The sequence below is a fragment of the Suncus etruscus genome, chromosome 17, assembly GCF_024139225.1.
Source record: "Suncus etruscus isolate mSunEtr1 chromosome 17, mSunEtr1.pri.cur, whole genome shotgun sequence".
Lineage (NCBI taxonomy): Eukaryota > Metazoa > Chordata > Mammalia > Eulipotyphla > Soricidae > Suncus > Suncus etruscus.
The window spans coordinates 40,314,608-40,342,230 of NC_064864.1; the positions used below are offsets into that span (position 1 = coordinate 40,314,608).

The window sequence follows — 27,623 nt, forward strand, 5'->3', positions numbered from 1 at the left end:
AGAAAAGAAGAAAGAAGAGGAGAGGAAAGATAAGAGGAGAAGAAAAGAGAGGAAGTGAAGAAGAGGGGAGGGTAAGGAAAGGGAAAAGGAGAAAAGGGGAGAAGAGAAAAAAGAGGGAGAGAAGGGAAGAAGAGGGGGAGGGAGAGGGAGAAGAGAGGAGGAAAGGGGAGAGAGTAAAAAATGAAAAAAATAAATAAACAAGGCAAAGCCCCTTTAACAGGTTGCTGGAGTAATGAACCAGGCAATTAATGTGCAATCTTGACAATTCGGTGCCAAATAACTTATCTGTGCCAAATTTCAAATGCTACAGAAGGGAAAGGGAAAATGAATTAAAAGATCATTGCCAACTTTTGTTAATGAAATGATTGCGTTTTGGCGAGTGTATTATAAATTAGAAATTCTCATCCACTGCTGGTGTTGGAAGAGTATAAATTTGTCACATTTTATGAGGTAATTGAACAAGCTGTATCAGTCTTTTAAAACAACAAGAGATGACTTGGATTCAATAATACACTTTCTAGATATCGTTCCTAAAGAACTGATTGGCAATGAAGACTATGAATATCAATATCCACATTTTAAGTCATAAACCAAGGGTTGGAGCAATAGTACAGCGGGTACTTGTCTTGCATGCAGCTGAGCTGGGTTCAGTTCCTGGCACCCCAGGTGCTTCTCTGAGCCTGCCAGGAGTGATCCTTAACTGCAGAGCCAGAGTAAGCCCAGAGCACTGCTGGGTGTGGCCCCCAAACAAAAAAGTAAATAATAAACCAACACTGTAACAACCATATCCCCCAAAGGGGCGATGAAATAAATGAATTGTGATACAATGGAACACTATGTAGCCTTTCACTGTTACAGAAGGAAGTTTATTAAGTGGGAAAATATGTTATTACAAGTGAAAAAAGCTGGTTGGATTCAGTAAGATTCCAATATTACGCTAAATATGATTCCAATTTAAAAAATGCATATATTTTTAAATGAAAAAATATTGGATAGAAAGAGCCACAGTGTTCTTTGTGATAGTCTCTGGTGATTTGGGGCAAAGTTTAATTTCTTAGATTTCTTCTGCAATCTGCAAATTCCACTCAGCCTCATTCCTTTTATAGTAAGTAGATACAGGATTTTCGAACCAGAAAAATTAAAAATATTAATTAAAAAAAAGAGGGGCCGGAGAGATAGCACAGCGGTAGGGTGTTTGCCTTGCAAGCAGCTGATCCAGGACAGATGGTGGTGCTAATACCGGCATCCCATATGGTCGCCCGAGCTTGCCAGGAGTGATTTCTGAGCGCAGAGTCAGGAGTAACCCCTGAGCACCACTGGATGTGACCCAAAAACCAAAAATAAATAAATAAATAAATAAATTAAAAAGAACTAGAAAGCAATAGGGCCAGAGCAAATAGCACAACAGAGTGCTTTTTTTGGAGGCTGCTAGCCCAGGTTCGATCCCCTGGACCCAATATGTTCCCCTGAGCACTGCCCAGAGTAATCCCTGAGTGCTGAACCAGGAGTAAACCCTGAGCATCATTGGGTGTGGCCCCAAAACAAAACCCAAAAACAAATGTTTTGTTTTGTTTTTAAAAAAGAACTAGATAACAACTTCTACATATCCTTTTACCTAAACTGTTGCTCTGTGCTCTACATTGCTGAGGAAACCTTTCTCCTGTGAGAAGGAAACCGTTTTAAAGCAGTCAATAAAGTTGTGGTTCGATCCTTATATTTTTCCTTTGGCCATACCCAGCAATGCTCAAGGGTTACCCCTAAATCTGTGTTCAGGGATCATTCCTGGAAGTGCTTGCAGGAACATATGGGATGCCAGGAATCTCCTGAGTCGGCTGCATGCCAGGCAAATGCTCTCCCAGCTGTACTATTACTCTGGCCCCTAATCTTTTCTTTCTTCATTTCTGCTCTCACCATCAAAAGGAGGAAAAATGAGTTCTTATTTTGAAAAAATGTAAGGGAGGGAAGAACACAGGTAGGAATTTAAGAGAGGCTGACAGAACCTTTTTTCAAACTGTTGGGGTGAGCCTTCTTCCAGGATCTCAGATGTACCTGCCCCCGGGAGCTTCTTTTGGGGGCCATTTTGAACCATCAGCCCACACTCTCCCCATACTCTCCTGCTGACAGACCTTCTATGGGCTAGGCTCACCCCAGACTTTCCACCAGAAGTGCCCTTGAATATCTGGTGCTCTGCTGAACCCCAACTCCAAATGCATATTATACATGGCCCCCTCTTCTCTTACTTAGGGCCATACCCAGCAGTGCTCAGAGTGTACTCCTGGCTCTGTGCTAAGGTCACTCCTGGGATGCTCAGGAGACCATTCCTTTTCCTAAAATGCCTGGCCTCAGCTTCTTTGCTATTTCCCTCATGTATTAATGCAAAACCCAAAACTCACCTAAACAGTAGCTTGAAATAGCAACACTTTGAATCTTGCTTCTGATGCTGTGGGCCAGAAAGTGAAAAGTAGAGCAAAAGGTGCCAGCTTGCCTCTGCTCCCTAACATGTGGGGCCCAGGCTGGGCTGGGGGCAAAAGGAGTTGTTCAGTTGGTGGGGAACACAGAGAAGGCTCGCTCACCTGGAACACCTGTCTGGAGCTTTAACTCTCCCTCTTCACATGAACTTCCTCAAGGATGCAATAATCCCAGGGCACTGAGAAGCTTTAGGTGTCATTTATTTTATTTTTGTTCTGTCTTGTTTGGAGAGAAGAGAGAGAGCAGGACTGCCAGACTCAGACAGCAGAGTTATGGATCATGTGTAGGGGACTCTGGGGGCTTGCATTCAGAACCACACACTTGCAGGGTTTCATACAAGGCTGCGAGGTGATTGCTCTGAGCCATTGCATTGTTTCTCTGGGACAAAAAAAAAGGAGCATTTTAAACAGAAGATGCTGATGGATAAACATTTTACGCCTCTGCTAATGTTCCAATTTCCAATGGCAAAATCAAGTCACAAACAAGAAGTCCAGAGGCACTGAGAGAGAAGACCAAATGAACACACACAAGCAACTGCCTCTGTATAATTCATCTGTCTCCATATACATAAGGTCTGTACACCAAGGTTTGTAAGAGACCTACTGGTTCTCTTAGCATAGGGCTAAACCATGGCTGTCAGTCCCACTTCCAAGCTATGTGATTCTCAGTCTCTTGACCTGCTCAGCTTTCTCATCCATAAAATAGGAATAAGAAAATCAATATCACTTGGAGTGGGAAAGGTAATAAGCGGGGTAGGGTGCTTGTCTCACATGGTTTCCCAAGCACAACCATAAGTAAATTCTGAGTGCAAAGCAACCCCTGAGTATTGCCAGGTTGCCCACCCCATTAAAAAAAATAAAAAGAAAATTCATGTTAAAATTGCTATGCATATTGAGACAGCGTATTTGTAAGATAGAGAATAATATAGTCAGCACTGCTTTCACTACTTATTTCCCAAATCATTCTGAAGTCTGAGTGAGTAGAATGGGACGAAACAGGAAGTCGTCTTCCATACCAGGCAAAGAAAAAGATTTGAAGCTCCTTTAAGTAAATTTAACAAAACCTGGTTACCAGTGGCCGTGGATTGCATGGCACTGAAAATTCCTTGAGACTCAATGTGTCTGTGAGAGAGGGGGCAGCCGCTGGGCCCAGACAGTATTTCCTTAAATCTTGCTCCCTCTGGTGCCTGACCCTTACAACTTGGTATTTCAAATAACTGTGGAAAAAAAAATAATAACCAAAGATACAAAATCTTGAAGAAAAGATTTTGGTGAGGAGGTTCATGCAGTCATTCTCTTATCCCTAAGAACATAGAGCTGATTGGACAAGACAGGGACAGGGCTCAAAGTCCATGAATACAGGCTTAGCATGCAGGAGGTCTGGGCTCCAATATGGGTCTCTGAGCATTGCTGGAGCAGCCACCATTCCCACCTTCCTGGCCAATGGATAAGAGTATCTGTTGAACAGCCTGGGTGTGGGCCAAAATAACCAAACAGAAAAGGACATTCCAGTCAATGAGAATGAGCACAGAGCGCAGAGCATCACCCAGGAACCAAAAATGCTTCTAGGGAACTTTGTGTATTCAGGAACTGTTGGCTGCAAATGCGCCTTTTCTCGATGAATTCTCGGCATTCATTTGAGGTAGGAACCAGAGCTCTAGTTACAAATGAGAGAACGAGGTCTTAGAAAACTTTAAGTAACACACAGTTATCAGTTAGCAAGAGGCAAAATCCAGAAGGAAATCCTTAGGTCTGTTACATTCCCTGACTGTGTTTAAATATAGAGCCAATGATCCCAGCCCTGATGATCAAAAGCAAAGGTCTAGCAGGGGTCTCAAACTTAATTTACCTGGGGGCCGCAGGAGGCAAAGTCGGGGTGATCCTTGAGTGCAAAGTCAGTAGTAAGCCTTGAACATTGGGGGGTGTGACCCAAACAACTAAAACAAAAAACAAAAAAAGATTCCTCTAGGGCACGGCCACAAAATGTTGTACGGAGGGCCATTTGCAGCCCACGGGCCTTGAGTTTGAGATGAAGTTGGGGGAAGTGCCAGCTCCTGGCTCACCTCCCAGAACAGCTAGTCAACAAAGGGTCAAGTTAAGAAGATGGTGTTTCTGGGGTTGCACTTCAGAAATGGTTCTGGAGATTCAGAAAGTCCACAGTGTTTGCTGAAAGGTGATCTCAGAGATGGAGAAAGAGAGTTTCCTCTGAGCAAAAGGAAGAGAAGAAGGCAGTGATGAATTAGAGTCTGAGCCCCCAGAGAATCTGTCAGGGCCATTACTCACTACCCCAGAGGAATCACCCCAAATTGTGGAGGAAAAAGGCCCAGATAGATATATAGCACCAACAAAGACCAGACCCATGTCCTGAGCAGGCTTCTCTGGGAAAAGAAAATGTCCTCCAGGCCCATAAAAGGACTCTTCATGTCAGCTGAGTTCAGAACCACTGGATCCCCTCAAAACCATCCAAAATGGCCCCTCATCCAGGGCCTTGTAAAAAGCATTTGCACAAAGTACCAGGCTACCTGGGAGACATAGCCTAGATCCAGCCCCACCCATGGGCACCAGGAGACACAGAAAACGGTGAGAGCAGACAAATGGCAGAAGTTCATCCCTCAGGGAAGGGAGCAATAGTGATAGCATAGTGGTAGGGTGTTTGCCTTGCATGCAGCTGACCTAGGATGGAATGATGGGCCTCAGTTTGGTCCCCCAGCATCTCATATGGTCCCCCAAGTCAGGAGCAATTTGTGAGTGCATAGCCAGGATTAACCTCTGAGCATCACGAGCTATGGCCCAAAAACAAACAAAAAAAAAAAGTTCACCCCTCATCATGGAAGTCTAATTTTTCTTGGATGGAGGTATTAAAGGATAAGAAGGGCTGTAGAGATGAGAGGGATTCAGGCAAGTTAGAGCATAGAAGGAAACAACTCATTCAAATTGGTAGCATAGCTTTTTTGACATGAGTGATTTTTGGCAAAATATCCAATTTCTCTGCTCTTCAGCCCATTCAAATGGGCATACCAGTATCTAGCTTTTGAAGCTTCGAGCAACACCTAATTAATGCCTGGCACACACTGTAAAGAACACACAGGCCTGTCTAGGATGATTTCAGGTCACTTTTAGAGGTTGCTAGTGCTCTAAGTTTTGGCCAGGCCCATCCTACAGAACTGATCTGGGCCCAAAGAGAACTTTCCCACACCCTGACATACCCCTGCTGAATCAATCTAACAGCTTATCTCTGCCCTCCGCCCACCTTCCCCCAAAACCACAAAAGGGTCTAAGAGCACATCTTAGTTTCATTTAGAAGATGGAAGGGAGAAAGTGAGGGAAAGACAGAAACGAAAGAAGCATCAGTTCTTTCCTCCAAATCTCCAGTGAGGTTTGGTCCTTTGAGTTCTGCAAAGTTCTAGACAGGAGAGTAGGGATTTCTCCAGGGTTCTCACTCCTTCACAGAATACAGAAGTGTCTGGGGGGGAAGGAGTCATATTTCTAGAGTACAGCAAGAAATGAACAAAATATGATGCCTAATCAAGTCTTTCCAGAGACACCAGAGGCCAAAATTTGGTCCCAAAATAAGAATGCGTAAGTGTTTATGACTGAAATCCAACTATGAGCATACTTGTAATTATGGTGCTTAAATAAAGATTTATATTAAAATTTTTTTTAAAAAAGAAGAAATTTCTAGAAAAATCTTCTCAGCCCCCATTTATTTCTACTGGGGCTAACTAAACATCATTTGCAATAATTTCATTCATTTGCTATTATGTTTATTGCCTGCCTCCCCCACACCATAAACATAAGTACCATCTTTAGTGCTATTTCCCAAGAGGTCTGGATTGGGGCTCAGGGAGGGAGATTGGGGGTGGAGAGTGGCAGGATGGGAGACTGCTGGCCATACAACCAGTCTCTAGGCATAAACTTATGATTCTGTGGAGCATGGAAGGACTCTGGGAAGAGAGGAGGCTCAGGACAGTGATGGACAAAAATGGATCAGTCCCCAGATGGTATCAGAGAAGAGGAGAGAAAACCTTACTCAGTTCAAAGCTGGAACGAGGCATCTGCTTTCCCATTCTTTACATTGGACTATGCAACGGCAAAGACAGCTGCAAAAACCATGCAGAGCATCAACATAAGAGACATGGGGCAGGAGCCGGAGCAATAGCGCATGCTTTGCATGCCGCTCATCTAGGACGAAGCTTGGTTTGATCCCCAGATGGTTCCCCAAGCCAAGAGTGATTTCTGAGTGCATAGCCAGGAGTAACCCCTAAGTGTCACCGGGTGTGGCCCAAAAACAAAATCAAAAACAAAAAAAGAAACATGGCGTAACTGCAGTGACATGGGGAAATGTACATAACTACAAGAAGAGAACTGTACACTTCTAGTGCAAGTCATAAAAATGGCAGAAAACAAAGATAGGAATCAGTGTTGTTTCTGACAGCTTGGGAATGAGCTATAAAAATAATGGCTTCAGGACTGGATCAGCAGGTGGGGAGCTTACCTTGCATTTGGCTGACCCAGGTTCAATCCCCAGCATCCCATATGGTACCCCAAGTCCTACCTGGACTAATTCCTGAGCAAATAGGTGTAAACCAAAATCAAAGAGTTAATTAATTAAAAATGCTGGTTTCTTCCAATGAAGTGATACATTTACTTTTGGGGTGTGGGACACATTTATTATTGCCAGCTACTCTTGGGTGACCATGTAGTACCATGGATAAAACGGGAGTCAGCAACTGTGAAACAAATTCTAAAATTTGGTTGGGGCTCTGCACCGAATTAGCTCCATAGACTCAGTATACTCTCAAAAGAGATGAAAAAGCCATGAAAATTATGGGTATATCAGCCACACAGCTGAAAGCTGACAATCTAGGAATAGGTAGGTCAGGGTCCCTACCTGCCAAAGTCATGCCTGCTGTTCCCATCATTCACAATCACTGCTTAGCCAATGCCCTGCTTAAACTCCTCTACAGCTCTCTGCAAAGATACCAATATGACCAAAACTCCAGGTATGCCAGTATTTGGACTGATAACACCAACACTTTCTGGGGAGTGAGAGCAGATACCCCTCCCCACACATTCACCTTCTTGTACTTATGGAAGCTCTCTCAGTCAAAAATACACTTCACAAGAGCCACAATATCAGCAATGATACTTGGAATTCCTAGTCTGTGTAGCTATACAACAACTCCATAGGAGCTAGAACATACCAATTTAGAAGCCAATGTGTATCTGAAGCCATCTAATGTTCAGAGACAAATGAAGTAACAGAATGGTCAATAAGAAACAAGAGTTTACTAAACCTTCTGACAATGAATTAATTTCCTCATTTGAAATACAATATTTCCCACAAATTTGCTTGTTGCTATATTCTTTCTTTCTCCCCCTCTTCCTTCTTTGTTTTCTTTCTCTTTTCTTTTTTAATAAATAATTTTGTTCTTGCTTACCCGGAAACAAATGTATTATGTTCAACCACATCGACTTTGTGATAAATGCTCTTTAAATAAAGTAAATTAAATTTTAAAAAATCTGGTTGGAATCCTCTTGAAATTTTATAGAAAGTAGTTCATAATACATCTAGAGACTTCTGGAAAAAAATACTATTTCCCAAACTAAAATAAGAATATCATTTTATATTTAGAGTTCCAAGGAAAAGAGAAGTTGGTCTGACTTATTTAATAATAAAAACTTTAAAGTTTTGTATACCATAAAGACAAATCCCCTAAAATGTAAATAAATCAACAAGTATCATGGAAACCATCTACACTGAAGATAAAAATGATCATTGTCTATTATAGACATAATTCGGGCAAATGAGTGGATGAAAAGAGAAGCCTGAAGAGTAAGTTCAGTGAGTTAAAGTGCCTATTTGAAGTGCAGAAGACCCTTGAATCTCTGACTCACATAGTCTTGCGAGCACCACCAGGAATGATTTGCAAACATTGAGCTGGGAGTAGCCTCCTCAAAATTATATCATATGTGTCACTCCCAAAATTCCAAAATATCTAGAGAGAAACTTGTTACACAATATATGAAGATAAAGAAGATCAATAAGCATGTCAAGGAAAAAGATCTAATCAATAGTTAGTGGTATAGATGATGTTTAACTCTGAGAGAAAAAAAATGAGGACAAAGATAAGCTATCATTTAGTGGTGAGCCAGGTGAAAGCAGAGATTTTGTGTTGTAACATTAAGGCTTGGTGAACACCTACAGTGTGTTATTTGACAAGGTCTGGGGGTACAGAAGAGCTCATAGTCAGGGTCCTAAAGTCTGAGTGTTCAAAGGTTAGTAGACCGTGAGAGGCAAAGGTCTTCTGGAATATCCCCCGTCCTCAAACCACATCCTACAGGAGTCAACAAACTTTCACTTCCTTCCTCACTCATTTTTTCAGTGTTTGCCAACTTTGACCTGCACAGACCATGTGCAAGACCCCACTTTGGCTTTATGATGCTCCAACCTTCAAGCAGTAACACCTGAGGCCCTAATGGCGACCCTGACCCTCAGCCCTCAAAACCCAGCTTAGCCCAGTTCAGGGAGCATCCTTTCCTTGAGGCTTTACTTACATCTCCCTCCCTTTACTCCTTCCTGTCCTCCATCAACCAACTTTCATCAGTGACCTTCCTCTGCCAGGCACTGTACTTGATGACAGGAATAGAAAAACAAGTTGGACACATTCTCTGTGTTCAATTTTCTCTCATCTGCTTGTGGTATTATTACTTAAAAACAGGTCTATTGTTTCTATGAGATGTTTATTTCCTGAGGACAAGACCACATTCAACACATTCCAACCACATATGTTGTTGATAGCAAATGCTTACCCAATGCACCCATCTGAACTGGACTGAACTGGACAGATGAATGTCCATAGGCACTATCTCAGTTCTCTACACTGCATGTGGGAAGCAAAGTATTCTAGTTTATCCTCATCATACAGATAAGAAAACGAAAGTGTGGTATTGCAGAACATTAGATCTGTGAGCAAGCTGGTATATAACAACTGTTGATGGGGTTTCACATACTTTGCCTCACTGATTACTAGTGCCTGGTGAGCTGAGAAGAAAGGGAAACCCCAGACCCACCCATTCTCCCCCAAATATTAGTCATCCTATGGAAAAATCTCTCTATGGTTCACAATGGTCCTCAGAAACAAAATCTTGACATTTCATTGTCTTTGAGAGCTACAACCCACCATACTCGGGCTTACTTATGTCTCTGTGCATTTGGATGCTCCTGGCAGTGCTTGAGAGACCATACAGGGTGCTGGGAATTGAATCTGAATAGAGAAGGGTCCTGACTGCTGTACTGCCTCTGACCCTAAATCTTGTAAAGATTTTATTGTGTGTGTTTGTGCAGAGGATTGAATTTCTAATATAGACTTACGAAGGTCAACAAGCAATTCCATGAAGTAAGTGGCAGAAAAAGGAGCAAGGGACTCAGAAATCAAAGCATAAAAGAGACCAAGAAAGCTGGAAGGAACTGAGAGAACCTTGTGTAGACAAACCATATGTTGGTGGGGGTGGGGGGTGAAACAGACCATATGTGTCCTGAAGAACAGGCGCTGGCTCAGTCTTGGAACACTGTACAGCAGTGACCACCCCTTTCAGAAATAACAGAGGCATGAGGGTATCAGAGAGAAGACCACCTATGACTGTCCCTTTTCTGGTACTAATGCACATAGCAAGTCATCAATAGCCCCCCTACAACCCAATTCTCCCTAGAATTTCTCCCCAATGTCATTTACAGCTAGGGATATAGTGGCCATATTATAAGCAGGTGCCAGAGATTTCAAGCTCAAGAAAAAGAAGTTCCTGCAGAAGAAGGCTCTTCCTTCTTCCAGGCCACAAGGCAACTCTGATGTTTTCTTGATGGAGGAGACAAAGTGATCCTGCCCACTGTGAGGGAACTTGAATCCAGGCCTGAGGGTGGTGTCCCTTCCCACACTGGCCCAACAGAGTCAAATGCCCAGACCAGAACCCCAGGCAAGTGAACCCTTGAGAAACAAGGTCCTAGTGAGTGGTGTTGAGCGGGGAACGGAGGGGTCTGCAGCACACGGCAGTGCACCTGCCCTTCCAGAGCTCAGCCCATCATTACACAACTCTACTGATTGCTGCCATGTGGGACTGTTGGACCCGTGTGGCCAGATATTCCAGCTTTTCAAGAGAAGCCAGAGTTCCGGATTTTTATGAGAAATCTGATTTTTAAATGTTGGCAGCAAATTAAAAAAAATGTAAGCATTACAAAACAAACAAGACACATCTGCAGACCAGATTTGGCGGGTGGGTTGACCACTCAGGACCTCTGGGAGGGAGAGTGAATGAGAAAGTCATGCCTCTAGAGGGTGCCAGCATCAGAGGAGACAGGAATTCTGCTGGCCCTGGTGGCCACGACCCGGGGATGAGAAAGAGTAATGAGGAAGCTGAGAGGCAGAAAGCAAAGAAGGTCAAGGCCAGCTGGGGTTTCTCTTTCATTGTCTGCGGGCAGCAGGATCATTAAAGGAAACTAAAAAGGAAGGAGACACCAGAAGGCAAGATGAGATTCCATTGGCAACTGCATCGCCATCATCACCTTCTCTCGCAGGACCTCCTTGGAAAACACAGAAATAATGACCTGCAGACCTCTGAGTAAACAGCCCCAGAAACATATGTGATTCTGTCCTGAACATCGTTTCAGGTCTGTGCAATGAGAACCTCATCCCAGACACACTGGCAGGGCCACCTGCAGCCCCTCCAGGTGCATTTCTCAGGCTCCTGGACCTGCCCATTTGGCACTGAGCAGTGGCTCTTCTGTGGCTCTGCTGTGGGGGGACAGCCTGAGTCTTCCCAACTTCCTCTCTCCAGATCCTTGTGACTTACTGCTGTTTTCTAAGCTCAGATTGAAGGAAGACATGGCCACATTCCCTCCAACACCTATGAGAGCCCCTTGGAGAGTCCTGGGATCAGCTTAGGTCATCGTCAGTGGAATGACTATACTACAGTTCCACAAGGAGAAAATAAAGGAAAATCAAAGACTCCAGGATGATGGGATCTTAGTGAGCTTAGTGAGCAGCAGATGTGGCACTGCTAATTCCCACACATCTTGGATCCAGCCTTGGGAAACTGAGTCAGATGTTCCAGTTTATATGTAAAGAATGTGAAGGTCTGTGATGGGAAGGTCCCATGGTCTGACATATGGTAGGTGATCCTGAGGAGTTGTGGACTTGTTTTATTCAAAATCTATTCAGTTCATTATTATGCCTTATAGCAAAAGACATATGAAGAGTAAATGAATTTGCACTGAAGGTCACTTTCCAACCATAACAAATGCACACATCTGAAAAAAGGCCAGAAACCACCACAACAAAGCATATGGCTTTGAGCAAACAAAAGCTTGAGATATTTCTATCTATATTGGAGAAAAACATCCTTTATTTTGCCAGAAAATAAATAAAATTCATCACCAGTTTCTTAAGTCAGGGTGAGGAAATACATTTCATATCTAGGCCACACAGAACAATTGATTGGAAGGCTACATAAATAGCCTACAGGTATGGAAAAACATTTCATTTTGCTTTAGAGAAACTACTATTTAAATTATGAGCAGGATATAGAGGCAGAAGGATTGCTCAACAGGCTAGAGTGCAAATTATGTACATAAAAGGTCCAGATACAATCCTCAACATAGAGTTCTAAGCACTACCATGCATGGTCCCTTAGTGCCCAGCTGGGAGTAGTCACAGAGAACTGCTTATGTGATCCCCAAATAATTTTTTGCAAAAAGCAAAAAATAAAGAATTTCATTTATAAATAAAAAAATAAAATCATACAGCTATTAGAAGAGAAGGAAGGAAGGAAGGAAGAAAGGAAGGAAGGAAGGAAGGAAGGAAGGAAGGAAGGAAGGAAGGAAGGAAGGAAGGAAGGAAGGAAGGAAGGAAGGAAGGAAGGAAGGAAGGAAGGAAGGAAGGAAGGGAGGGAGGGAAGAAGGAAAGGAGAGAGGGAGGAAGGGAGGAAAATTAACTTCGTGGTACCTGTTTCTTTCTACCTCCTGGTCTAGTTGCCAAGAGGTTGGCTTGTCTCTGTTTTTGTCTCTAGATGGCCATGGAAATATATTCTTTGTTGTTATTTTTGTTTGTTTGGGGGCTACACCTGGAAGTGCTCAGGGGTTACTCCTGGCTCTGCATTCAGGAATCACTCTTGGTAAGCTCAGGGGACCATATAGGATGCCAGAAATTGAACCCAGGTCAGCCACATGTAAAGCAAACACCCTTCCTGATACATATTCTTTTTTTTAAAAAAAAACAAAAAAAAAACACGCAGTGGTGCTCAAGTGTTACCTCTGGCTCTGCACTCAGAAATTACTCCTGAAGACTTGGGACCATATAGGATGCTGGGTATTAAACCTGAGTCAGCTGCATGCGAGGCAAATACTCTAGCTGCTGTGCTATTGCTCTGGCCCCTAAAAATTTGTTCTTAAATGAAGTCTTTTACTTGAACTATACTTAGTGGGATTTCATTTCTAGAGTCTAAAAGAGTCTTGCCTAGAATATCAGGTAATGAATTCATGATTTCTCAAGTGGAATTTCCAGTTTTGACCTGGGATCCCAGACTCGTGGCAGGAGTGGGCTCAGGAGGAGACTACTTGGAGGTACACCCAAGAGTAATCAATGCCCACTGAGTCCCTCCACTGACTGGCTCTGTATCCCACTGGTAGTCTGCCAGCCACACTTCTCTCAATTTTAACAAATACAGCAACAATCAAACTCAACCTAAAGGTGAAATTGCTTTCTCCAACACTTCAAGTTTGCAATAAACTCTGGCTTCAATCCAAGTTGTATGTCAGTCTCTGAATGAGGCCCTGGGGAATGAGCTGATAGAATCCTTATGTTACATACTTTTTTCTTTCCCAAAGAGCAGATGTGCATTTTATCAGATGCCTCTTTATCATCTAAATCATCTCACTAAACTGAAAACTTTGAGAGTGGAATCACTGCCAGGCCGTATGCTGTCCCTGTTCTCTGTTCTACTAATTGCAGCCTGCACGCTGTGACCTGTGCTCTGGGATACCTAAGTGGTCTGAGTTTGACACTCCAGGTTCTCCACAGCACATCACTAGCTCTGCTTAATTACTGACTTTTTTCCCCATCTCATCCTGTTAGCTAAATCTCTGACTTGTTTTCTACCATCCACTTTCCAGGAGAACCAACCCTCATCTTGTTCTACCTTCCCAACACAGAGCCTGATTTCCTGTGACTTCTGCTAAGTGCCCCTCTGGTGCTATTTGACTAAGTCTCTATCTTTGACCAAAGATTTCTGTTCCCATGGTCCTTCTGGGCCTTCCAGAAGGCTGGCTCACTGTCCCAGGTATTGAATTTCCAATAGCAAGCCTTGCCTGTTTGATAACTCTCACCTGGGGCCTTTATTTCAGGTATGGTACTGCTAACAGACTCATCTTCTCTATGCAGGGCCCCAGGCCTTGCCCTCTGGCCTGCTTATTCCTCCAGGACTCACAAGCATGCCAATCATCACTTTCTTTTATCCTTAGTACTAGGCCCTGGTCAAGTCTCCACTAGTATCTACTATGTTAGAGGGAGGAGGAGAGCAAGGATAAGTGACTAGTGGAAAATTTGGTATTGGAGGGTCAACTGAGCTGTGGAAGAGACCACTGGGGATAGAATAGGGCATGATGGAGTAGGTATTCAGCTCATAAATTGATCTCAAGCCAGGAGTCAAGGTGAATTCTCCCAGGAGGAGTAGGCCGCTCTGGGAGGGGAAGGTTGAAAGGAAACCCCCTCTCCCTCCAGGGAGTAAGAGGAGGCAGGTTCTCCTTTCCTGGCTTGGGAAAGGATTAAGATTGCCTTTGTTTGGTCAGAGAAATAGCATGGAGGTAGTGCATTTGCCCTGCATGCAGAGGGACAGTGGTTTGAATCCCGGCATCCCATATGGTCCCCGTGCCTGCCAGGGGTGATTTCTGAGTGTAGAGCTAGGAGTAACCCCTGAGCGCTGCCGGTGTGACCGAAACCCCACCCCACCCACCCCAAAAAAAAAAGATTGCCTTTGTTATGTGAGGACCTGGACCAAAGGCCCAGTAAGGATAAGCTATTTATCATGTGGCCAACAGATAGCCTCCAGTCACTCCTTGCAAGGTTAACTATTTGGGTTCACTCAGCCTGAGGACACCATTACACACACACACACACACACACACACACACACACACACACACACACACATATGCATTTCTTCATTTGCTGGCACCCAGAATAAGCTGGGGCCTAAGGCATCACAAAGAAACAGAATTCTAAGTCTGTCTCATGCGGGGAGAGGAACAGAGAAGAAAGGAGACCACTATCCTGAGACTCAAGACGCCCATATATAATTCACAAGAGTTTGTTGGCACCATTCACACACCAGCCTTATATCAGAACTAAAGATAAAAGATCAAGACAAAACAAAGATAAGTCAAGCTTATCTGTAGAAAGCTTGGTAAATGTGCCAATTTAAGATAAAAGACATGGGGCCGGGCGGTGGCGCTAAAGGTAAGGTGCCTGCCTTGCCTGCGCTAGCCTTGGACGGACCGCGGTTCGATTCCCCCGGTGTCCCATATGGTCCCCCAAGCCAGGAGCAACTTCTGAGCACATAGCCAGGAGTAACCCCTGAGCGTTACCGGGTGTGGCCCAAAAACCCAAAAAAAAAAAAAAAAAAAAAAAAAGATAAAAGACATGATGGGGTTCATTCTTCAACAGTGAGGCACTCATGCTTGTATTCAAGCATTAGCTCTCAAGTTCAGGGAGTTGGGCCAAAGCAGTGGTACAGCGAATATGGCATTTGCCTTGCACATGGCCAACTTGGGTTCAATCCCTGGCATCCCATATGGACCCCTGAAGTTTGTCAGGAGTGATTTTTGAACTCAAAGCCAGGAATAACCCCTGAGTACCACTAGGTGTGACCCCAAAACAAACAAAAAGTTCAGAAAGTTGTCCTTTCCACAAGTCTCCTCTGCTAATTTTTATCTGATTTTCGATTTTGGGTCACACTCAGAGAGGTGTTCAGAACTTACTCCTGGTTCTTAACTCAAGAGATCACTCCTGGCAGGGAGGATTATGGAAACTGACCAAATGGGAAGCCAAGTACCAACTTGGTTAATCCAGGTCTTAAGGCAAGTGCCCTGTCCCTATACTATCTCTCCAGCTCTCATTACTTTTAACTCATCTGCCCAAATGACAGGGCTAATGTGGACACCTTCCATAGATGGCTAGAGTTTAGGAAGGGCGGATTAGAGCAAAGTTGGTTTCTTAAATAGAGATGGATATGGCCCAATGGCTCAGAATAGACAAGGCGGGAAACACTGTGTCCATCAGAGCCAGTAAGTAATTAAAACCATTTCCCCTTTCAGAGCCTCATTACAAAGATCGAGAAATCTGATCCCTCCTCCGGATGGAGATAACTGCAAGAAGAGATTTCCTCTCCAGGTTTTTGGACATTTGCAAAGATGGGAATGTTCCACTTTGGCTTCCTGAACTCTTTAGGGAAGAAACAAATGTCCCAAACATCCACTATTAAGACTTTTCACATACACCCCCATCTTGTGCAGTTAGGAGGCAAGGTATCTAAGAGCTCAGAAATGGGGGGTGTCAGGTTCTGCACCATCATAAGGGAAAGGATAAAAGAGGGTCCGAAAGAGTGTGCCTGCCTGAGTGTCTGTGTGTCCTGCTAAGTACTTCCTTCATGACACAGCTAATCCGATTAGCAGCTTTAGGAAACTCTGTCATGTTAATTCAAGGGTTTCATTCATTGAACAGCTTGGCCTATGCCTGTCCAGGATTGCCATTCTTCTCACTGCAAATAAAATGCACACAGAGGACTTTCTCTCCCCGAGAAATGTGCGCACTCTGGCCTCTGCTCCCACACACATCCACAAGGCAACTTCCTGCAGAGCTCCTATGCAGGGGAGGGCCTGTCTCCAATGGGGAGAACCAAGCACTCTCTCTGGCCCAAAACCTTAAGAAGGCTCATCAAAAAGCTCTGTCACCCAGAAAGTCTCCTCAGCTAGCAGCAAGGCTGAGGAAACAGTCTTCGGGGCAGCCCAGCCCTGGCACCCAGCCTTAATTTCTCTTTCTGTCATATGGGTAATGGCGCAGAGGGTGCAGCTGGAATGGAAGCAGGAAGGAAGGTAACTAGTGCTTGTGCAGACACAATGCCTCATGTTTGTCTGAATTTTTTTTGATAAGGAGAGAGATGCTGGGTGAGGAGGTATGGATAGAGTGGTGGTGGGCAGACGTGGAGGACCAGATAAAAGAATAAAGGAGCTGCAGACCATTACAACAAATGATCCCATTGAGTGTATCAAGCCCCCAGACATGTAGCCTCCCCCTTCTGAAGGCCAAAAGTCCGATGTCAAGGTATGGTAGCCCAGCTTCCTCTTTCAAGTTGGGCACTCACAATGGGCATAGTGCTTCCTCATCTCCGGAGAGCAGGATGCCATGAGCTAAATCACAGGGTCTTTTCTCCCCACTCCACCTTGCCTCTGAGTAGAATAAGGTATCTTCCTTTGGTACCACTAACCAAGTGGGAGACCCCTGGCCCATCCACAACAGAAAAGGAATAGGAACAAAGCATAGCAAGTATTTTTTGTTTTTGTTTTGGGGCCACACCCTATGATACTCAGGGGTTACTCCTGGCTATGCACTCAGAAACCGCTTCTGGCTTGGGGGACCATATGGGACACCATGGGATAAAAACCAAAGTTCCATCCTGGGTCAGCCATGTGCAAGACAAACGCCCTACTGCGCTATAAGTATTTAAAAATGTTACTCATTGCAACAGTTTCTAATTAAAAAAAAAAAGAAGAAGAAGAATAGATACAAAGGGAAATAACCTTTGAGCCTATCTGCATAGGACCAATGGTGGCAGAGTCCATGCTGGACCACAAATGTCAGTAAATGTGAGAGATTTTAATGTAATCCAGGACAAGAGAGTCAAGATGTGATGATAGGTGGTTAGAGGACAAGGGCACATGGGAAGAATTCCCATAGAGATTGCAAAGTAGATTGAAGAATATGCATTGTGCCAGGATCCTGGGTTCACTCTCTGGCATGTCATGGCCCCCTCAAGCACAGAGTAGTCCCTGAACTACTCTGTTCACTACCACTGCATGTGATTTCCAAACCAAGACAAACACCAGCAAAAGTAAATCTTCATCATACATCCAGTCCAAGCCCAGTGTAACTGGAAGGGTTCATTCAGTAAAGAGTTAATGATGGGACCCTGTCAGGGAGAGAGCAGCATTTTCATGCTCTGCTTTCTACAAGACCCAAAGAATCCAGAGTAATAATTTTTCTGGTTGGTTTTTTTTTTTTCATTTTTTTGTCAAAGTATATTTTAATCAGCAAAAATAATGTTAAGCTATTCCCATTCTAAAAATAACTTCATGCAAAGTATCTATAGGCCCTGAGAGGAAAGCTATAGAAGAAAAGTTACAGAGACAAAAACAAATAGTAGAAGGGCCAGAGCAATAGTCCAGTGGGTAAGGAGCTTGCTGAGTGCACTGCCAACGGGGGTTTGATCTCCGACACCCAATATAGTCACCTAAGCAATGCCATGAGGGATCTCTATGTGTAGATCCAGGAGCACTGCTGAATGGGATCCACACACTAAAATAATAAGTGAATGAATAAAGAAATCTTTAAAAAGTTAAAAAAAATAAAAGAGGAAATGCCATGTGAGAACTAGTTTCAAAAGATGCAGGTTCATGTTCCCCACGCTTCCGCAAGTATAGAGACAATTTTCCTCTATCTCCACTTGAGTCCTGAGTCTACATGGGCCACAGTTCTTTCTATAAATGTCTCCATGAGTGACAGAGATGAGAAGCAGCAAATTGGACATTGACTGAGCTTCTTTTTTTTATTTTTGTTTTTTAGGTCACACCCAGTGACACTCAGGACTTACTCCGGGTTATGCGCTCAGAAATTGCTGGCTTGCAGGACCAATGGGATGCTGGAATCGAACTAGGTCTGTCCTCAGTCAGCCGCATGCAAGGCAAATGCCCTATCACTGCACTAGAGCTCCAGCCCCTGACTGAGCATTTTTAAAGCACCAGACCCATACTACAAACTTGACACAAACTTCTTTTATCTTTTTTGGCTTTTGGCTACACCCAGCAGTGCTCAAGGGTTTATTCCTAGCTCTGTGCTCAAGATCACAACTGGCATTCAGAATTATATGCTGTGCTGTGAATTGAACTGGGGCTGGTTATATGTAAGGCAATTGTTTTAACCCCTGTGCCCCGCTGGTCCCCTCTTTTCTCCTCAGAACCTTTTTGAGGTTAGGCTGACTACCAACAATTGACAGGTACAGAAACTGAGGCTTGAATTTCTGAGACCCAGCCCAAGGATTCAAGCACAGGTAGTACCACTGGACAACCCATAACTGTGGTTAGTCTAGCAATGCCCCTATTGGTCATAGAGCTCTTCCTTTTTCATATAACCTCAGTCTCTCACAAAGCTCTCCCTAGGATCTTCCCATTTCTGACTTCTCTTCCTTTGTCCTTTTCACCCATGTTGGTCAATATTTCTAGGGACAAGATACTGTGACCTGATGGTGCACCTAAAGCTGAATATGATGCTTCTCACTTCACAGGATGGCATTCAAAATAGTATTGTTGTTATTATTATTGTCTTTTTATGAGGGTGTTCAGGACTGATCCTTAGTTATGTGCTGAAAAGTAAGTCCTGGTCATGTTCAAAGGACCATATACAGTGCAGGGATTGAAACTGGGTTAGTCATATGCAAGACAAGATTCTTTTTTTTTTTTTTTTTTAATTTTTATTTTGATCATAATGGTTTACATAGTGTTGACAATAATATTTTAGGTACATATTTACATAAAATCAGGGGGGATTCCCATCACCAAATTGTCCTCCCTACACCTCCATTTCTGTCCTACCTCCCATTTCCTCTTCCCTCATCCCAGGTCGGCTTGAATATGTGGTCCCCTCTTTATCTAACCCACAACTTAGTAGTCTTGCACCTGTTTGGTCTTGATGCCTCCCTTAGTTCCCCCTCTAACTGGAGGCAGGACTAGCTAGTTCAAGTTGCGTGGTTTTGTTTGAAAAAGAGAAAAGTAATAAACTGGGGTAAGGATCTAATACCCCGAAACTGGGCGGAATCCTTCTAGAGGCTCTCATCATCGTTTTGAGAGATGGAGAAAAAGAAGGTGAAACACTCCACCAGTACCAAAAGAAGTGTCAAATATCTAGTGAGGGCTTGAGCTGTATCGATAAGCACCACAAAAAAACAAACAAACAAAAAAAAACAGGCAAACAAACAAACAACAAAAAGCAAAACAAGCAAAAACAAACAAACAAAAAAAACACACCATGGTCTTGAAATGAGAAACATGGCATAGCACATAACGAAAGAAAAGAAAGGAAGAGAAAATATAAGTATGGTTGGGGACAGTTTCAATAATCACTCCCAAACAGAGAAATCGACCAAAATAGATAGGTGAATAAAAATAATAACAACAATAATAAATGGAGGTAAAAAATATATAGATAATAACCAAGGTTTTGTGCTTTTTGTATTTTTATTTTTTCCCTCCTGCCCTGGCACAGTAAATATTGGGGTCATTCGAAAAGGAATTCACTTGGCCTAAGAGATATGGGGTTTCTCCGTCCTTGGAGCATACTGTCATGGGATCAACACTAGACTTTGCTCAGGAGCCTTTACTCTCCCGGTGGTGGTTTTTTTTGTTTTTTTTTTTTTTTTTGGTGTGTGGAAGACTTCTGTTCTGTGTTTAGAGGTCTCAGTATCTGCACAGCTCCTGAGGTGGGACTTATGATGAAGTCAGTCTTTGTGGTTCTAGAGGTTCTGTTACCTCCGTATCATTTTAAACCATCTTCTGTGGTTGGTGATCTTGGTCTTTGCCCTGATCCTAGGGTGGCACCTAGGATAGCATCTTTCTTTGTGCTTCCAAAAGCCCTGTTCCGTTACAATTTTCTCTGCCGGACCTTTGGGACTGGGGATCCTGGTTATTGTGCAGGTCATAGTTCAAACCCTACTAGGGCTTTTTTTTTTTTTTTTGGTCCAAAGATGTATACCGTCTGGTCGTAGTTCTAGCAGCCAGTCAACTATAAATCACGATCTTGTCTTTTGGACCTACCAAAGGGTGCCGAGACTTCTGGTTGTGTCTTGTCGTTAGCTGGTAAGGTAGGTTAATCTGCTCTGAGGTCAGGATGTTCAGATTTTCCTCATTGTCAGGAAATCATGTTAGAGTTGGCCCTTGTTGTTGACCCCGCAGTATTAAGGCAGTCCCGGCTGGGATTTGTTTCTTGCCACTGTTGTGAGGAACTGTGCCGTTTCTATGTCTGGGATCCAGGGTTCAAGGCTGGATGAATGGTATCTGATCACCTGAGGTCTAAGTTGATTCCACATGACATATTTTCAAGGTAGGAGATATCCCTGTTTTGTAAACAACTATGAGTTCCCATCTCTAGTAGACAAGAGCTCTTTTTTTTTTATATGTAAGATTTCCCCTTTATTTGGTGTGCCTTTGCAGGGGGAAGTGGTGCTACATTATAATGTCTGTGTATTTGTGGGTGGACAGAGGGGATAACAGAAACAGGTCACATACCCAAAAGCGAGGAAAAGAAAAAAAAAAAAAAAGGAAATAAAAATGTATGCGCTCACAAATGTATATGTAGGACAAACATTTAAAAAATAAATTAATTAATTAAAAAAAATAAAAAAATTAAAAAAAAATTTAAGGTGAGTTAGTGAGGTTTTTTAAGGGACCAAAGTGGTGCAAAAGACTACCTTACATTTGGGGGAGAGTAGGTAAAGAGGTGGTGTATTACCAGTCTTATGCCTATGTTGGAGGTACAGTTTTTCCCATTGTCTTTTGGGTGTTTCCTGTGGTGTGTGGGTTCCCAGGCATCTTCCTATCCCACCCCCTGACCTTCTTCAGATTGGTAAAAATTTGTGGCAGGGAGGTCTTGGAAGAGTTCTTGTGTTGGGGATACTTTTGGACCTAGATCCGGTTTCAAGAAACAGTCCCATATACCTTCCCCTGTCTCCCCTCTGGAAATCCAACTATCCCTTCACCCCTCAATTCCATCCAGATCTCCCACCATATTAAAACTCTTCACCCTCAATCCTTAATCTATTAGGCATCAAGGCCGACCTCCTACCCAACGAAACAGTACCCAGCACCCAGGCGAGGGGACACCCAGTCAAACCCACACCTCGTCTCCTGCAAGAAAAGACAGCCAACTCCCTGCGGACTCATGCTGTGCGGCCTTCCCTACCAACTCCCCCTAACGTGGACTGTTTCTTGAAACCGGATGCAAGACAAGATTCTTAACCCTGTGATATCTCTTCAGTTCAGTTCACTAAAATCTTAAAGGTCTAAGCCTAAAATGTTAGCTGTGGGGGAATGTGAAAGGCAAGGACTGGACTGCCAAGCTTTCTTTACTGTAGCATCCTTAGAAAACTTTCAAAGCCAACACTTCTCTGCAACTGGCAGGATGATGCTGGCTGCCTCCAGCCTCATTTTGGGACCTTTCACTCTCACTAACCAAACCTGTGCCTCTGGGCTATAATAGGACAGATCTCCAGGAATAAGAGGATCATTTATTGAGGCACAATGGAGACTTCTAAGCCAGATACAAGATCCCAAATGCCACTAGATTCTGCATAGTACTCACTCCTGTTTTCTGAGTCATATGTATATACATGGAATATAAACCATACAATCATTTTAAGAAAGTGTTGGACAGCATCTACCAGAGCTAAATTACTGCTGGCACCCAAGACCCTGAAACTCCATTATGGTTAAATGTCCTAAGAAAATGCTCATGTCCAACAAACACATACAAGAACAGAAGTATTCACATTATCTTATCATAGTTCACAACAATAAACTGTCCAAAGTTTGGCCAATAGAAGAATAAATAAATACAGATGTTTATGCAACAGAAAACCAGGAGACTTGAATAAAAAAAATCCAGACTCACAGCTATGTAGAAGAGATTTCAGTCATAAAGGAGAAAGATCAAAGAAAGGAGATGCAACACCAAAATGGCATGCGGTCCCATTGCAAATAATGTCCCTGCTATTCTTCTTTCCCAGCACTGAGGACTAAATCACCTTACATTGAACCCATCCTAGCATTCACTGCAGCTGGAAAGTGCTGGGCACAGATGTTAGGGTCCTGAGAACTTATACAGAACACAAGGATGCACCCTCTGAGCTCAAATCCAAAGCCTCCAAAAAAGAGGGCTGGAAATCCTGGAGGCTTCTGCCCACAGCCAAATTAAGGAGAGACACTCTTCAGGTATTTCAAGCACAAGTGAGCACTGGCCAAACAGTCTAATAGTGGTGGCTGTGCTCAGTGTTCCTGGGCTACCCTCTAAAGCCGGTATAATGGATGTAGTTCTCACCTGTGTCATGCCCATGTCCGGCTCCTTCTGGTGGCTTGATCCCATCTTTGGTCTTGTCGATATGAAATAACTTCAGGTCATCTTCATCTAAGGCGATGTCTCCCCAAAAGACAGCTTAGAAGGGAAAAAAAATTGATGAGTTGAGCTGAAGGTCAAGAGCAGGACTAGATTCTGCTCAGAGTGCACTACAGTGGGGTGGCAAATTCTAGAAAAGAGCATCCCTCTGAACAGGGGCTGGAAGGGTCAGGGAGAACTTACATGTGCTGACAGAGCCTCAGGGCCTTGGGGCTGGAACCGATCCCTGTGATCAAATGGCTGGCCAACAAGACATGGTTATCCCATCTCTAGCCAAATCACCACACTAAGATGGCCATTTCCCTTTTCTTCAGAGTCCCCAGGAAAAACAAGGAGTAATGTAGGGCAAAAGGGAGGGCTCATAGGACAGAAGCACAGATTTGGCATGCAAGATGTCTGGTGCTGAGCAGTAGTACCTTATGGCCCTCTAAATCACAGTCAGGAACACTGAGTGGGGATCACTGAATGCAACGAAAGAATCAACTGATCACAATATTTTCTGCCCTTACCTGGGCAAGAGCTTCTTTTCCTGCTCTATTGATATCACGGAGATGGCTACATCTCCATGGGCTGATCCCATGAACCACTATATAAATAATAGATGATCAGCTCCAAATGAATGTTGATAAACAGTGAGATCTATAGATGGTCTTGGGGCCAGAGAGGCAATATAGGAGGGAGAGCACTTCCGTTGCATGAAGCTATAGAGACCATAACCCTGGTTTAATCCCCAACACCACAGATAGTTATCTAATTACTGTCAAGGGTTACTTGTGAGCAGAGGTAGAAATAATTCCTGAATACTTCTGAGTATGACTCCCAAACCCCTTTCTCAAAATAGATGCTCTTTTAGGCATGATACCCATGGGAGTGACTGACACCATTGAGCATCCCTCTGGGGTCTTCCTCCAGGAGGAAGACAACATGAGTGGCTACTGGATTGTCTTCCACTTCTGGACCCATAATCTTTTCCTGCACCAGGCTAGTCTCCCTGTGATTCTATAAGTTCCCTGAAAGAAGTCCTGATCCCACTCTGCTCTTCAGTCCTACAGATCCTGCCTAATGCAAAAGTCAGTTCCTATTGGTGTCCCTAAGATTGTTTCTAGAAGGTTGCCACCCCTTGCTCTGAAATGATGCCCCAGAACAGAGATCCACATGGTGCAGAGTGCAGGCACAGAGCTTCCAGGATGCAAATCAGAGGGAATGGAAGTCCACAATCAGAACTTCATCTTGGTCTTACCCCCACCTCTTTCTGTAAACATGAATATGCTGTGAAAGAAGACTGAGTGATTTGTTCAAGGCTATTTATCAAGTTACTGTGGCAGAGTCAAGAAAATCCCAAGTCCAATCTGGTTTAAAAGAGCAGAGCAAAAGTCCCAGGCATCTAAGAAAAGTCTTCTACCAAGTGGAAGAAACTGGCTTTGGCACTTTCACCAGCCAGAAGTACCGTGGGAAGCTCCAGGCTCCCACCACAACATGCTCTGAATGGCCTAATTCCTGCAAAAGACTCCACAATTGCTGCAGAGAACACAGAAAGGAACCCCAAGTCTATCCCAGTCATGTGGTGAGAGTGGTAGGATGAAAAGTGAAGAAATGATGATTAAGGACTTCATAGAGAGATGTGCACAGAACTCACTGATGTCAGGGGAGGCCTGTTCTTTTCCTGGGAGCCTTGAACAGAGCACACTGACCTTAAATTCCTGGAACCCCAGCATTATACTTAACATTGAGTGTGTATAAAGAAGAGCATGTAGAGAAATACACGCAGAGTACTGGGATGATTAGTAAAGTCTATAATGGACTTGGATGAATGGCAGCCTCAAACATGTGCTTGCTATCCTCAATCTTAAAATGAAGAGAATCAGGGTACAAGGACTGTAGAAAATAAACCAGAACTTTGGTACATAAGCAACTGCTCATCCCAGAAAATCTAAAAGGCTACATTGAAAAATGCTCTCTAATAAAGTGAAATAGAAAACCAATACACAAGGAAAAAAAATGAAGAAAATAATCTACACCTGCTAATCAATCAGCCAGCAACATTAACTCATCTAATACCGGACAGAGAAGCAAAACTAGCAGCAAAATTCCTGGATATACTGATTTTGAAGATGATTATATTGGGGCCTCAAGGTGGGGAGTAGGGCAAGTTCCCCACCCTGTTGAAGCCCTATCAACTGCATACACTGTGTCACCCAAAACTGTCGCCATACTAATGGCATATCTTCACCACTTTTCGACTCATCTCTGCAGAGACTCCAAGTCACCAAACACACCAGGTATGCCAGTTTTGTAGCAGACATCTCCAGGAACTATTTGGAACCAGGACAAGCTCACCCATGGCTCTAAAATTCCGGAAGTCCCAGCAGCCCATAAACCACTACTGTCTCCACATGAGCTCATTGGTCTAGATCCACAGACCTTTAAAGTCCTGAACCGCACAGCCACTTATGCTTAAGCTGCGGCATGACACTCCCATAATGTTAATACTGACATCCCAGTAGGAAAACACAAAATGAGATGTGAAATTATAGAAGCCACACAAGCTCAACAAACAAAACCAACAACAGAATGCTCAACTAGCAATAAACAGCTTAGTAGTCTAGTTGAGAGCTATGACAATGCCACAAAATTGTCACAAAAATTTCACAAATTTAAAAGTTTTCCTTTAATGAAGTTTTGTTGGTGATAATTCCATTACTGATTAGTTGTATTAAGCAATATCACGTAGATTCTGTGTACCTGCCAAAGGGCAAGCTCCAGGGAGGATGGGGAAATGGTGATAAGGATGAAGGGAATGTTACATTAGAGGAGAGATTGGTGTTAGAATATGGAATGCTAGAAATAACTGTATTATGAGCAACTCTATAAGCTATAGTGTTTAAAGTAAGGAAATCTAATTTTCAAATAGGAAATACACTATACTAATCCATAGGAGAAACTTGAGTGGCTATACATTCTGATTCATATTTGAGTTCTTCAATATGAGACCCACTGAGGTCCTCACAACACATGTTAACAGCCTCAATATATATTAAATATATATTATTTATATATATTAATATATTATATATATTAAAACAACAGGGATCAAGCTACATATATGTAGTGACTCTGGGGAAGGGGTGAGGTGCTGTGCTGGGAAAGGAACTCACCTCACATAGGCTAGTCAGTCACATGTGCCTGCCCAGGAATCATCTCTATAGATTAGAAACTATGATATTTTGTCAAGAGTGTAAGTTCTACTGAAGTTATAAAATGTGTCTGAAATGAAAAGAAAGGCCTGCAGCCCAAGAGATAGTACAGTGGGTAGGGCACTTGCCTTGCACGCTGTAAACCTGTGTTCAATTCCCAACATCTATATGGTTTCCCAAGAATTTCTAGGAGTGATTCCTGAGTGCAGAGTCAGACATGAACTGTGAGCAACACGAAGTATGGCCCCAATACAAAACAAAAAAGAAAAAAAAGGCATAATATGTTCCTAAAGTGGTCAGCTTTCCTTAGTTATTTGGTTTAATGCAACTTAACTCAAAATCCCAATTTTTGTGGTTTTTTTTTTTTTTAAAAAGACATTAAAGCCAATCCACACAATTAAGTGATAAGAGTTGAGAAGAAAAGAGCCCAAGGAAGAGTGGCCTTACTAGGCATAAAATATGAGAGGCCCTCAGAGAAACAGTACAATGTGTAGGGCATTTACCCTATGGTGCACAGTTGACCTGGATTTGACCTAAGTGCTGAGTCAGGAGTAAGCCCTGAGCCACAACCAAACGTGGTCACAAAATAGAAAACAAACCAAAAGAGGTGATATAAAATAAATTTTAAAAAAAAGATATAGAAGGCCAGAACAGAGGCGCAAGCTGTAAGGCATCTGCCTTGCACATGCTAGCCTTGGACACGAATCAAGGTTCGCTCCACCGGCATCCCATATGGTCCCCCAAGCCAGGAGCGATTTCTGAGCCAGAGCCAGGAGTAACCCCTGAGCATCACCAGGTGTGGCCAAAACACCCCCCCAAACAAAAACAAAACAAAAAAAAGCAAAACAAAGAAAAAAACAGACAAAATATATAAAAAAATAACCCTGTAGGACAGGACAGTCTTAAAGCAAATGCAAGACTACATAAGAAAATTCAAGTGGTGAAAGTAATATCGCACATTTGTGAAGATGGGGAGACTAATCAATGAATTAGAGTGAGACAAGTTACTATTTTAGGAAAACTCAAGTTGGGTTGAGTTGTAGGCCACACTTTAGACCAAAATGTACTACACAATATACAAACTAAAAAAGTTTAAGCGACAAATCAGCTCAACGACATTTAGAAGTCAAATAAGCTAAGTTTAGACATTCAAAACACATAGCAATTAAAGTCTTACCAAAAAGTAAAAGGTGGCCCATGGCAGTCTCCTAAAAGAAGGGACAGTGACATACAATGTCTACTTCATTTTGGAGCCTGGCAGAAAGAATGTCACAAGTCCTACCCCAGACGAACTTATATGGGAACAAGATGCCCGGGCAGAAAATGAGCAGATACATTTGAGAAGCACTGAACCTTCAGCCCTTCCTCGTGGGTCCTGTACACCCCTGTTCCTCAAGGCTGAACTGACCCAGCCAAATGAAGTGATTCTTTAGAAATGGAGAGCTTGAGTGGACAGGTCACAGGAAACATCTAAAATG

At 43.2% G+C, this 27,623-nt stretch overlaps 1 protein-coding gene across 1 annotated transcript in view; it reads right to left on the reverse strand.

Moving 5' to 3' along the window:
- Window positions 1-27,623, reverse strand: part of TLL2 (tolloid like 2) — a 135,168-nt gene that overhangs the window by 89,264 nt on the left and 18,281 nt on the right. Inside the window, exon 2 of the mRNA XM_049790830.1 lies at window positions 22,877-22,990. Within this exon, the coding sequence (XP_049646787.1) occupies window positions 22,877-22,990 (114 nt within the window). The remainder of the gene's footprint in view (window positions 1-22,876; window positions 22,991-27,623) is intronic.